General features: G+C 41.5%; 1 protein-coding gene across 3 annotated transcripts in view; it reads left to right on the plus strand.

Moving 5' to 3' along the window:
• Nucleotides 1-14,364, plus strand: part of CAMK2A (calcium/calmodulin dependent protein kinase II alpha) — a 219,340-nt gene that overhangs the window by 174,492 nt on the left and 30,484 nt on the right. For all 3 annotated transcript variants that reach the window (XM_069763577.1, XM_069763576.1, XM_069763578.1), the window contains exon 13: nucleotides 5,350-5,390. In XM_069763577.1, the coding sequence (XP_069619678.1) occupies nucleotides 5,350-5,390 (41 nt within the window). The remainder of the gene's footprint in view (nucleotides 1-5,349; nucleotides 5,391-14,364) is intronic.

Raw genomic sequence — 14,364 nt, forward strand, 5'->3', positions numbered from 1 at the left:
CCAGTGGTTGTGATATTTTTTGATGCTTGTGCTTGACAAAGGTTTTGTTAGGATATTGAAATACTAAGTCCCCATTGTTTCTTTTTTTCTCTAACTGCTTTATTTTTTTTATCTTCTTCCTTTTAGAATACCCTTTTTTTGAGAATCCCCTGTGCATGCTGGGATACTCAAATGGGGCAGATGCTGTGGTCACTCTAAAACAAATAGTCATCAGCGATGTTTGTTTCAGGGGCTGGGTTAGTCTCTGGTTGGTTGACAGTGCGCTCACTCTCCGACTCTGATGAGAAGTGACGAGCCAGCCAAAGTTAGTGTGCATAGTAAGAAGATTACCCAATGTGCAGGAAAAGCAGAGACCAGCCCCGCCTCTGTAAGTGACGTTACTTGTGAATCGGTGATGGTCTCTGCTTACCAGAATTTCTCCTTACAATGCACACTGACAGTGCGCTCTCTTGCTATCATTACAAAAATCTCTATTTATTCAGTATTGAGTATGAGCGCCACACTCCTGGGACTCTTTGGAGAAGTAATTATACCACTGGTTCCTCAATCAAATCAATGTGATGCTGAACTCTTTTAATGTATCCGAAATGAAGGCTATAGAGGTCCATTATGACACCCCACAACATAATCCCAAGAGTAACACTGATTTTGTGACATTACTTCATGGACGTGTTGTCCACATGGCCTCATCAGATTTGAAAAGAGAAAAGGTACTACAAGTGGGCTACTCTCAACATAAGACATGAGCTCACCTGCTTGGGTTATGACCTGGCACAACTCCTTACTTGTAATGAAAGGCTGCTGCTCTGAACATTGACCCACACACCGGTGGGAAGAAACCAAACAGGAAAAAGAGCGGTAATTCACAGGTACTGCCACTGAGTGAAGGCAAGGGTGCATGTTCTCTGGATCTTTATTCATTCATACAATGCATTTGAAAGTCAGGTTGACTCCTTCATCAGGTATAGTTTGTTATACAGAGCCCCCTCTATTATATAGGGGAGGGAAGAAACTTCTACAAAGCTTAAAACATTACAATCAACATTTTATACAAGTCACATATGTAGAATTTGCAGCAAAGAACCAGGTGTTCAATGGGATTTAGAGTGGGACTTATTGACGGCCACTTCAGAACTCTCCAGTGCTTTGTTTCCATCCATTTCTGGGTGCTTCTTGAAGTAAGTTGTGGGGTAGTTGTCCTGTTGGAAGACCAATGACCTAGGATGCAAACTCAGCTTTCTGACACTGGGCACTACATTGTGACTCAAAATCCTTTATAATCTTCAGATTTCATGATGCCTTATACGCAATCATGGCGCACAATGTCAAAGGCGGCAAAGCAACCTCAAAACATCTTTGAACCTCCACCATATTTCAATGTGGGTACTGTGTTCTATTCTTATTCCGTTTTCGGTAAACAAAAAGTTCCATCTTGGTCTCATCTGTCCATCAGATGCTTTCCAAGAAGGATTTTGGCAGACATTTTGGCAAACTACAGTCTAGCTTTTTATGTCTCTGTGTCAGCGTGGGGTCCTCCTGGGTCTCCTGCCATATGGTTTAATTTCATTCAAATGTTGACTGATAGTTTGCGCTGACACTGATGTACCCTGAGCCTGCAGGACAGCGTGAATATCTTTGGATTGCACAACCTTTCATCAATGTTTCTCCGCCGTCCACGTCCAGAGAGTTAAGGTACAGTGCCATGGGTTGTAAACTTTTTTATATTGTTGCGCACTGTGGACAAAAGAACATCAAGATCTGTGGAAATGGACTTGTAACCTTGAGACTCGTAACCTTGAAACGTTGATATTGTTCAACAATTTTGGTTCTCAAGTCCTCAGGTAGTTCTCTTCTCATCTTTCTGTTTTTGATGCTTAGCTTGAGTCAACTTCTCTGGTTTTAGGTGTGATTTTCATATTGCCCACACCTATTACTTGCCACAGGTGAGTTTTGAACATGCATCATATGCTTGAAACATAGTGTATTACCCACAATTTTGGAAAGGTGCCAACAATTTAATCTACCCCATTTTGAGGGTTTTGTTGAGAAATTATGTCCAATTTGCATTTTGTTCTCCATTTTTCTGTGTTGTTCCAATGAACACAAAGGAAATAAACATGTGGATAACAAAACCTGTAATTACAATAATTTGCAATAATTTTCTGGTAGAAATACTTAATTTTTGGAAAAATTTCAAGCGTGCCAACACTTTTTGCCATGACTATGACGTAGTGAGCTATTCTGTACTGCAACAAGTAAAATTGGATGTCACATACCAAGCCAAAGTGTCAAACAGTGTCTACAGAAACCATCAGAGACATTTGCACAACATTGGCTACTAGCCAGATGTTCAGCTACAGGTGTCCCACTGACCTCATGTCAAATGCTATCATGGTTGAGAGAAAAACAGCAATAGAGTCTAGAAAGGAGGTGTAAATTTCGACAGAGTAGTAGTCATGATCATGACTGATCTTCTGCTGGTTTCACTCTGGCACTTTACATACAAATGGTGTCCCAGTATGCTGTAGAGTGTGGGGTGCATCAAACTCACTTGTAGGTCCTAGGCTTCCGCTGCTTCCATGCTTCCCTCTTCATGATCCACCTCACAAGGTTCAGGGGACACCAAGTTCTTTATAACAGGCAAATGTTTACTAGTTAGTTCAAGCTCATCGGGTGGTGACAGGCGGGATAGGGCACAGCAATACACGTCCTGTCACTAGTTCGTCCTGGACTACCCCCAAGCCCACTGACTCTGTCAGCCTCAAGGATTTCCTGTCCACCTCAGCAGTGCACCCCGGGACTAGCCAACACCTTCCATTTCTGCAGGTCCCTATTCATCTTCCACTGTACACCAGAAGTCACAATGTGTCCTGCAGCCCCTATCCCAGACTTTGGGTTCTGGACGTGACAGGAGCGACCACTCAGGATCCCAGTAATGCCTCCAACTGCTTGGAACAAGCGACATATACTGTCCCTAGCAACCCACAGCACCTAAACTTTACCTTCACTATTCATTTCTCTAACTCCACCTAAGGCTACTTTCACACTAGCGTTAACTGCAATACGTTAAAATGCGTCGTTTTGCAGAAAAAACGCATCCAGCAAAATATTTTGCTGGATGCGTTTTTTCCCCATAGACTTGTATTGGCGACGCATTGCGACGGATTTGCATACGTCGGTATGCGTCTTTCGACGGATGCGTCGAAATTAGGCGACACGTCGTCTGGAAAAACGTAGATTGCAACGTTTTTTGGCTCCGACAAAAAAACGTGTCTCGGCGCATCCATCGGCATGCGTCTTTGGCTACAATGAAAGTCTATGAGCGACGGATGCGTCGAGACACGTCGTACGACGCAATGCAGCGCTGCAATACGTTTTTTTCTACTGAGCATGCTCAGAAACAGGATTTTTTTAGCTAATTGGCCAGACATCCCCAAATAGACGGATCCGTCGAAATGCTGTATGCGTTGCATACATTTTGCACTTTTTTGACGCATCCGTTTTTTTGGCAAAAAGACGTTTTTGTGACGGTTTGCAGTTAACGCTAGTGTGAAAGTAGCCTAACTCTCCCACTACCAGGAAGTGACCCCCTTTTTATTGACACTAGTTCCCACCCACTGGGCTAGTCCTATCATTAATTATTTCCTATCTTGTAGACTGAACCTTTTATTCTTATCCTATGCTTATCTTGTACTATACACTACTTACATTATACATTAACACTTTACGTGAGTTACATACTGTACATTACCATAATACATTGCATAAGACACACATCACTATTACATATAAAATCGCATGACGCTGTACACGCCATGCGGTTGTTGTCTTCAGGAGCAGGAACAGGCTACAGTCCACATCCCAACAGATCTATCCCACTTTTGTCTTGGATGGAATGATAGCTGGAGATTGGTCTGAAGACCACAAGAGCAACACCATAAGAGGCCTTCATGAGAAAATGTGGAAGTGTGCTAGGAGCCATTTTTCAACAAGATAACCACAGGCCATATCTTGCTTATGCTACTGTGAGCAGCCTGTATGGCCAAAATGTGCAACCACGGCTTTCAGCATCTCCTAACTTGTCTTTTTTTGTGCACTTCTGGGATGTCATTGGTCGACAGTTGCAAAGAGAGCTGACAGCAGCGGATCTTGATGATTTACCCAAGTGGATTCAATGGCAGAACATTCATCTGACAACCATTAATAACCTCACTGGTTTCAGAAAAGATGTGTAAGTGAAGGGATTTTTGAACGTGGCGCTCATATTTAATACTGAATAAATCTAGATGTTTTGAAAATTTTATTTACATTCTTTCATCATTTGCATATCAGTAGCTTGTCTATCCAATCGGGAATTTTAATAAGTACATGACTTTTGCTTCTCAGTGTTGCAATATCAATGTTTGCATATTTATAAAAATCTATAGATAAGATAGAGAAAGAGAGACAGATAGAAGATAGATAGACAGATAGATAGATAGATAGATAGATAGATAATAGATAGATAGATAATAGATAGATAGATGATAGATAGATAGATAATAGATAGATAGATAGATAATAGATAGATAGATAATAGATAGATAGATAGATAGATAGATAGATAGATAGATAGATAGATAGATAGATAGATAGATAGATAGATAGATAGTGAATTTAGCCATTTGTCAAGGAGGGGAGGTGGTAGAGCTTAACACAATGCTCCCTGCTTCCGAAATTCTTCTACTGATGGCTGTCCTCGGCCTTGTGAGGAATTTCTTTTGGAAGTGGTCCATTAAACTTGCTTGTACATACTGAGGGATTGAATGATGGAGTGAAAGATATAGAAGGACAACTGCTTATCATGCACTTGTGCAGCTGTCTTCATGGGATACTTGACCACAGCATTATAGGGCTATAATTAGAGGAGAGGGATGGTTGGGCGTTCAGGGACACCGGCTAGAAATATAAAAACAAAGCTACCGGTATTGAGACACTTCACCCTCAGCAGAGAAGATCTGTCTCTTACAAGTCTTCAAGGGGAAACGTCCTAATTTATAATGAACTGGGACTTATTTGGATCTATAAATCTGATCTGATGGATGGAGAAGAGTTTATGGCAAACGAATGTGATTGCTAGAGAAGAACCTGCATCTAGTAACATTGTCTAGTTAGAGGTTGTCAAAACTACGTCTATGAGGGTTATGTAGGTGCCAGAAAGTTTGAAAGTCTACGAGCTTCACCTCTAGCATATGTCAGTAGTTATCAGACTCCCTGAAGACAAAGCTTGGCTCATTATGCTTCTTCTGATCTTCTGCATCCTTGTGGCACCTGGCCTGGGCCTTCTTACCGCTTACTTTCTCTTCCTAGGAGGCAAGAGCGGCAGTAACAAAAAGAATGATGGGGTTAAGGTAAAAGATTAATATCTATTTTGACACTTTTTTTAATGTCTCTTTTTGAACACTTTTATCATAGCTTTAATGGTTTATATCAAGTGATGTGATTTAAAGATTATATGAGTAATTTTTACAAATAATATTGTTTTGCTTTTATAAAAAAATTGTGTCTTCATGTTATTTTCTCACCTTATATTTGTCTTGCAAAAGCTGACCTATGAGGGAGTAGTAACGTAACCTGGAACTCCTTGAAGGTCCACTAATGGAACTCTTCGAAGGTTGGAAACTTCTTGAAGGTCTCCTTCAAATCCTCCATGGTTAATAGATAATGCCACATCCAAATGTGTAGACACTGTACCACCAAGCCTGCCGGCTATCGGATGTAACATTTAGGTTTGTTTTCGAAGCCAAGTACAGGTCACTGGTTAATATATTTTGGGGGGATTTTACTAGAATTGACAGCAGAATGTCTGAATGGTCTACTGCAATGGCAACGTTCTTGTTTTTGGCCAATGTCTAATGTAATTTATTTTTACAGACAAAACTTAAAAAAATGGTTTTAGATGACGACTTGTCATTCACGTTTGGTCTTGTTGATCAATCTCTGCCTTCACTTGAATGGTGAGCTTCACTTGATATGATGCAGATAGGTCGTTGAGTGATATGATCATGTTCCAACTATTGCAAACGAACCTTCACGAAGATATCTGCCTTTGGTTAGCACCTACCACAATTTTTTGTGTCACAGTGGGCAGAAAAAAAATCTACAGTGGACTTTTTGGCCTTTTTTAATAATTAGAGTATAGCTAGCTTCGGTCTGCGCCTTAGACATTGGAGTCCACCATTGTGTAAATTGTCTTTTTGTGGTCTATATAACATATATTTAAGGTTTTACCTGTTAGATGTCTATATGGCTCACATTGTCAATGGGCCAAGATAACGACAGCTCCACCAATGAAAGAAATGTACCTTAAAGACCTTTTACTTACTGTCTTCTATTCTACTTACAACAGCCATTATCTGAATGTAGTGAGCAGTGAGACAAGATGAACACTGTAGGCGATATTATGTAAATACAGGTAATGAGCAAGTAAAAACAATGTCACTTGCTTATTACCTTGAGTGTTTGGTATGTGACGGGATGTCTTACATCTAAAATCGTTTCCTGCTAAAACTGTGGTTAACTCCCAAAAAGCTGTTAACACAATATGATATTGATGAAGGTTTGTTACGATAAAGGCAACTTGGAAATTTAGCTCCTTAAATGTCATTAACTTCTTATCTTCTGTTGTTTGTTTTTTTTTCTTAAGGTTACTGATCCTATTGAATATTGTTTTTGGTTAGTGGAAAATACTCTAGATTAAAATATTAAATATCAAATGGTCACATTAGTATGTGAGATAAAAGGGCGTTTTGCCATTGCTGAGAAATCAAGCCTTGAATTTTTTATGCATAATAGCCTGAAAGTGCATTTGGGGCGCGTCAATGATCTTTGAGTACATCGCCACACCCCCAGTGCACTTCATTTGGCATCAAAGCTTGATTTCTCAGTGATGCCACAGCAGTTTATAATAGAACAGATACCATTTTATTGTTAGGACGTATGCAGCCATAAAACTAATCTCAGTAGTGTTCTATCTGCTTCCTTCTGTTTCCCATTAATATCACTATGTAAATGGCACCGTGACCACTACTCCTTAAATGATTAAATATCGTATATTATTTTATGCAGACCCATGATACGTTTTAAACTGTTACATTTATTAAAGTTATTCTTCTTAAAGTCTTGTATTACTCTGTTGCTTAATATGCAAATTAACCCTTCAGAGAGGAGTTGGATTTGAACTCTAGCACCACCTACTGGAAGTCACAATCCTAAAAGTCAATTTCGACCCTTTAAGGAGCCTTAGTATAAAAGCCAAACCAAATTTTATAGGTTGGCATAAGAGTTCAAATCCTGTTCCTCTCTGAAGAGGCAAGTTGCATATTCAATTTCCTAGAGAAGCATTGCATGGCCTATAAGTCTCCTTACACGAGCATTCCAGACATGACACTTTCTGCAAGACGAGACATTAGTCCTTAGACCTCTGTTACTTAACAATCTTGGCCAGTGTCACTCACATAAGATAATTATTGACTGAGGAGCATATAGCCAAACAGTCTATCTTGCGTGATCAGTTTGCACATTCAGCAAGGGAAATACACAGATTTTTTTTTAATGTGGCTTAGGGTCATGAAAATGGACACACTTGAACAGCACATACTGTACATAGAGTAAACACACACACCCATGCACAGTGGCACACATACACATCTATATTCACATTCATATACACATACAGGCTCGGACTGGTCGACAAGGGGACAGGTGAATTCCCTGGTGGGCCTCTGTGCAGGAGTGAGACCCCGCAATATGAGCAGTAGCGGGTAAAATGCACTATATTCTCTATGTGCAGACAAAGGCGACGTCTAATAATTAATTTAATAAGCTCTCCAGTTTATTATTATAGAATCAGAGGTAAATTTGTGAATGAAGGATATGAAATATTTGCAAGTAGCTGAACAGTGGGTCCCCACAGACAAGGATACTGGTGCATCCATGGTACCCCAATCCAACACTGCACACATAGACACAAAATGACTCACATACACACATATAATAATAATAATCTTTAATAATCTTTATATAGCGCTAACATATTCCGCAGCGCTTTACATTTTGCACACATTATCATCACTGTCCCCGATAGAGCTCACAATCTAAATTCCCTATCAGTATGTCTTAGGAATGTGGGAGGAAACCGGAGTGCCCGGAGGAAACCCACGCAAACACGGAGAGAACATACAAACTCTTTGCAGATGTTGTCCTTCGTGGGGTTTGAACCCAGGACTCCAGCGCTGCAAGGCTGCTGTGCTATCCACTGCGCCACCGTGCTGCCCTTATGACGCACATTTGCCAACACTTTTAGACACTTATATACACTGTGACACAAATACACCTATGTACATATATTAACATTCACAAACATATGTGAAATAATACATGCTGTGGCTTTTTCGGTCTGTGTGAAAAAATGGTGTAGTGCAGCGGTATCAACGCAGTGCAGTGATGAGGCAGTGACCCAGCAAAGTTCAAAGCAAAATGTGTTTAATGTCCAAAACCTCACACAGTGCACAGCACGCTGTATCCTCCGGATCGCAGCTGGGAAAACAAAGACAGTCTGTCACTTGTTGCCGTGGGTGACTGCACCGCCGTGTACGCTGAGGGTGCCAGACCTTTTGGCTCCGCTAGGCCCTGTGTTGCCTCACGCAGGTAGTGCTCTGCAGACTGACTGCTCTGCCTGCTTGCTAGACCAGAACTGGCATGCCCAAAACCTTCCTGCAGGGTTTTTCTCTCAAACTGGAATCTGTGGCCATAGGCCACTTGCAAGACCCGGCCTGGAGGAAACGGACCAGCCCCACTTCCTTCCTGTAGTCCATTTAAAAAATTAAAGCCCATGCTGACTTTTCCTGAACACTGCTTAGGCTAAATAGCTTGACCCAGTCCACGCTAACTTTTATTTTGCCCTGTGACTCACAGGCTTCCTGCTGTGACCACAAGGCATGCCAGTGGGTCTAATAGGACTCTGTCCGCGTCCTGGGGGATATATATTGACCCTCGAATATGACACCTGTCACTGCCTCAAAATGGTCATCTGAACAGCCTTCTCTTGGTCCAATTCTTTTCATGGACAGAACTCGGAAATATGGTTGTGTGAACATAGCGCTAAGTACAAAAAGTGGAGGAGAGTCATTGGGAGGAGCCATAGAAATATGGGTATACGGAGAAGATTTAATCCCTCTATTGTAAACCCTGCACTCAGCTCTGTTATGTAAGTGTTACGTCAATGAAGGGTGGAGAAACGGAAGCTGAAGATCTTATGGAATATACCCTTCTACTGTAGTTGGGCTATCCACTATGCAAAGTACGCCGATGTAAGATCCTGTCCAAATGATCAGGATCTGCTGACATGCTGACATCTTTATAATGTGTATGTCTAGCTTAAAAGTTTTCCTGGCCTTATGATATTGACATATCCCTGGTATAGATTATCAATTTCAGATCAGTGACGTTCCAATAAACTGTGTTTAGACAAAAGCTTTCACTTACTCAAAAAACTGAGTTAAATGCCTTGTTAAAATCTCTGAGCTCCCCTGATTCTGCCTCTTATTCCTCTTTTGTGTCTTTACAGAGAGATTCACATTTATTGCTTTTGGAGCACAGTATGTGAAATCTCTGCTTGTAGTGCAACTGGGCAGTTTCTTTAGAGTCTTCTCTGGGAGCACCCCTGTCTCATTGATGCTGCCAGTCACTTCACAGCTAATCCAACAGTGTAGAAGTTTCAGAAGCTGCCGAGCTGTGATTGACAGCGTATAGGAGGGAGGAGTGAAATTCACACCTCTAGAGAAGACTCTGAATAAACACCCCAATTACATTACTAGCAGAAATTTCACATACCGCTCTCCAAAAAGCAACAAATATGAATCTCTTTGCAATGGAGTGACACAGCACAAAACTGGAAAAACTGTCAAAATCAGGAGAGCTGAGGGATTTTTTTTGTATTTAACTCAATTATTTTTAACAAGTGAAGAGTCAGATATTAACAACATATGGATAGGTCATTAATGTCGTAGGGTCGGACAAGCCCTTCAACCTGACATGCCATCAGATATTACTCTAGGAGTATTACCTGGTTAGGGATTGTGTGGATGGACTAATAACTGATATGTAGACAACTATGTAGGTACCAGATAGGGAATTTTCAGAACAGGTGAAAATGAGGAGACCCACAAAACCTTTGAACTGGACAATTTAGAAAAATGTGTTTTTACCTAAACATAAGATATGATTAGTGATGAGCGAGTGTGCTCGTTACTCGAGTTACTCCGAGTATCTGGGGTGTGCTCGTAGATTATGTTTGTGTCTCTGCAGCTGCATGATTTGCGGCTGCTAGTCAGCCTGAGTACATGTAGGGATTTCCTAACAAACAAGCAGTCCCTGCATATGTTCAGGTTGTCTAACCACCACAAATCATGCAGCTGCGTAGACAGAAACATAATCTACGAGCATGCCCAAGGTCCTCGGAGAACACCAGACCATGCTCGGAAAACTCGAGTAACGAGCACACTCGCTCATCACTAGATATGATATAAATGTTTGATAGGTGCAAGTCCCACACCTATATCAAGAGTAAGCATCCTCTCATCCTTGATTCCATCTTTGCGTTGGCGACGCAACGCAACCAACAACGCATGTGCACAACGCTGCGTTTTGCGACGCATGCGTTGTCATAAGAAAGCACAGAGCAGGAATTTCGGCGCAGGAAAAACGCTACAAGTAGCGTCCTCTGCGCCCTGTCTGTGCGTCTATATGACGCATGAGTCGTAAAACGCAGTACAATGCATACCGGCGCATGTCCATGCGCCCCCATTTTAAAGATAGGGTCGCATGACGCATGCGTCGGTATGCATCGACGACGCTGCGCCCCAAGGCGCAAATGTGAACGTAGCCTTAGACATCCATGGGGAGAAAGACTGGCCAAGTGACTGCATATTTTCCTTATTGATATAACTCTGTCGTATTCCACAACACCTTAAAGGCATCATCTTTGGGGATCACAATCTGAATTCCCTAAATTCTCTGAATTCAGTATGTCTTTGGAGTGTGGACGTATTCTGGAGAACCCGAAGAAAACAGAAAGCATAAAATGCAACATATGAACAAGCTCTAAAAAATATCTTACTCTACAAAAACGTCTTACTTTTTTTTGTTAACAGTCTTTTCAATGACCAAAGTTGCATTTTTTATGCTTTTTTACTGTATGAAAATGTATGAGACATGTTTCACTGTTTAAATATTTGTGTTGCTTTATAATTTTTTTTTTTACATGATAAAGTTGTAATATATGCCAAAGACTCAGGTGTCGACAGATATCTTCATGAAAGACACTGATGTGATAATTACAGAAGGCAGTAATTTCATCATCATTACCATTATACGCTTTTCGCTGTTGGTTATATTGTAAAATGCCGCCTTAATTAGGGTTTTGTGTTTAGTACTGCAGTTCAGCACAGTACACCATCTGTTGCGCATGCACTGCTCATGAAGGATGCCAATGCTATAATCTGCATGCTTATTATGAAAATTTCTGCTCTAAAAAATACTGTTTTGATATCTTTTTACAGGTTTTGTTGTTTTTCCTTTTTTCATTTCCCTCTATAGCATTTTCTCAGCTTTTGCTGTAGATTTTTATTTCAAACTGTTATGAATGTTATAGATGATAGGGGAAGTATGTCCAGGGGTGAACATATCATTGATGCAGCCCAGGTGCCCAAGAGGCAAGGGGGCCTCTACCACCTCCAAAGCAGGTGATATTGAGCATTATGATGAGATATTGAACTGCAAAGGGCCTGTATATTGTTTTTGCACAGGGGCCACTGCTGTCTGTGTCCGCCACAAAAGATGTGGCAATATGAGATATTTTTTTATCGTCAAAGCTGGCAAGCCACAAGGTAGAAAATAGTGATAAATAGTATTGTTAAAGGGAACCTGTCACCCCCAAAATCGAAGGTGATCTAAGCTCACCAGCATCAGGGGCTTATCTACAGCATTCTGTAATGCTGTAGATAAGCCCCCGATGTATCCTGAAAGATGAGAAAAAGAGGTTAGATTATACTCACCCAGGGGCCGTCTCGGTCCGATTCTGGTCCGATGGGCATCGCGGTCTGGTCCGGGGCGTCCCATCTCCTTACGATGACGTCCTCTTCTTGTATTCACGCTGCGGCTCCGGCTCCAGCGTACTTTGTCTGCCCTGTTGAGGGCAGAGCAAAGTGCTGCAGTGCGCAGGCGCCGGGACTTTGTGAAGACAAGAAGAGGACGTCATCGTAAGAAGATGGGAGGCCCTGGACCCGACCCTGACGCCCATCGGACCAGAACCGGACCGGGACCGCGCCCTGGGTGAGTATAATCTAACCTCTTTTTCTCATCTTTCAGGATACATCGAGGGGCTTATCTACAGCATTACAGAATGCTGTAGATAAGCCCCTGATGCTGGTGGGCTTAGCTCACCTTCGATTTTGGGGGTGACAGGTTCCCTTTAAGCTGTGCCTAGAAGGTACTATTTAATCCAGAAGATGATTGTACAGCCAACATTTTTCAATCCTCTTTTGGTTTATTGGTAAATTTGGTGTATTGGCAAAAATTAACAAACTTTCTTCTGTTTCCAGTCAATCAACGATCAGTGAACAATTTAAATCGCTCAACGCAAGTAACATAACAAGTGGTTTCTCCAAGTTGAATGCAAAAATACTGATTCTGGAGTTTAAGAATTATTCAGCCTCCTTCATGACAAACATGTTTAATACTTAGTAGACCTCCTACAGCTGTTATGATCTGCTGTCCCTTTCCTCATGAGGAATGGCCTCCAGTTTACTAATATATTCCAGTTTGCGTGATGCAAGTCCCTTCTTCAAATTTCACCAAAGATTCTCTATGAAGTTCAAGTCAGGCGACTGTCACGCCACTCCAGAATCTTCTAGGACTCCATCTATCCAAGTCTCAGTGGACATGGATGTATTCTTAGGATACTTGTTCTGCGATGTTTCCTCCTAGGGAAATCTTATTGTGTCCATTTTGCCCTCCACACGCTGCAGATTTTCAGTGCCAGTAGAAGCAAAGCAGCTACAGAGCTCCACCGAGCCACCGAAATGCTTCACTGTTGTTAATATCAAGCCACCGCCATGGTTTGCTGTAGGCATCAATGAACCACTGTAATGCTTCACTGTAGGCATCATCGAGCCACCGCCATGTTTCACTCAAGACATCACTGAGCCAAAGCCTTGCTTCACTGAGCCAAATCACTTCACTCTAGGCTACACAGAGACACTACCATGCTTCTCTGTAACCATTACCAAGCCACGGCCAAGCTTCACAGCTTCACAGTAGGCATCACCGAATAACCATCATGCTTCACTGCAGATATCACCTGTCCACACTAGCGCTTCAGTGTAGTCAGGGTGTTCTTTTCAGCATAAGCTTCATTTTTCCTACTCCAGACCTAGCGCTGATCCATAGATTCCCAAAGTTCCAGCATATTGGAGCCATCTTTGCTTGAAGTTTTTTGTAAGAAGCTGTGTATGTCTTAGCGTTCAAGCTTATAGACCTTTAAGGTCTAGTGTGGGCCACTGTGGATTTTGACCACCTGAAGTGGCATTTGGAGGAATTTGGAGAAACCACTTATTAGTGTTTTCAGACGTTTAAGTTGTTGTTGATTGATTGGTTCATTAAAACAGTAAAAAGTTTGTAAATGTGGTTAATAAACCTAATTCGTAATGAACGTTGAATAATTTTAATTGCATATGTACATATTTGGGGCCTGTGGGATATATCTCATCTACATAAGGGATGGAAACTAGTGATGAGCGAATATACTCGTTGCTTGGGTTTTCCGGAGCACGCCCGGGTGACCTCCGAGTATTTGTTAGTGTTAGAGATTTAGTTTTCATCATGGCAGCTGAATGATTTAGAACTATTAGCCAGGCTGATTACATGTGGGGATTCCCTAGCAACCAGGCAACCCCCACATGTACTCAGGCTGGCTAGTAGCTGTAAATCATTCAGCTGAGGCGATGAAAACCTAATCTCCTAGCAGTTACAAATACTCGGAGACCACCCGAGCGTGCTCGTGAAAACCCGAGCAATGAGTACACTTGCTCATCACTAATGGAAACCCAAATATGCCTTTTCTTATATCACTAATTAGAAAACAAGGATTGATAGGGACCATAAGGTTTAAAAGAGCAATGCAATTTTCACTATATGAAAAACAAGAGAAAGGAAAATGAAAAATAGACAATTCCTTTAAGTCCACTTAAAGAGAACCTGTCATGTAAATTAATGCTATTAACCTACAGGTATGGGCGTAATCTGCAAGTTAATAGTGTTCTGAAC

The sequence above is a fragment of the Ranitomeya imitator genome, chromosome 4 (assembly GCF_032444005.1).
Source record: "Ranitomeya imitator isolate aRanImi1 chromosome 4, aRanImi1.pri, whole genome shotgun sequence".
Taxonomy (NCBI): domain Eukaryota; kingdom Metazoa; phylum Chordata; class Amphibia; order Anura; family Dendrobatidae; genus Ranitomeya; species Ranitomeya imitator.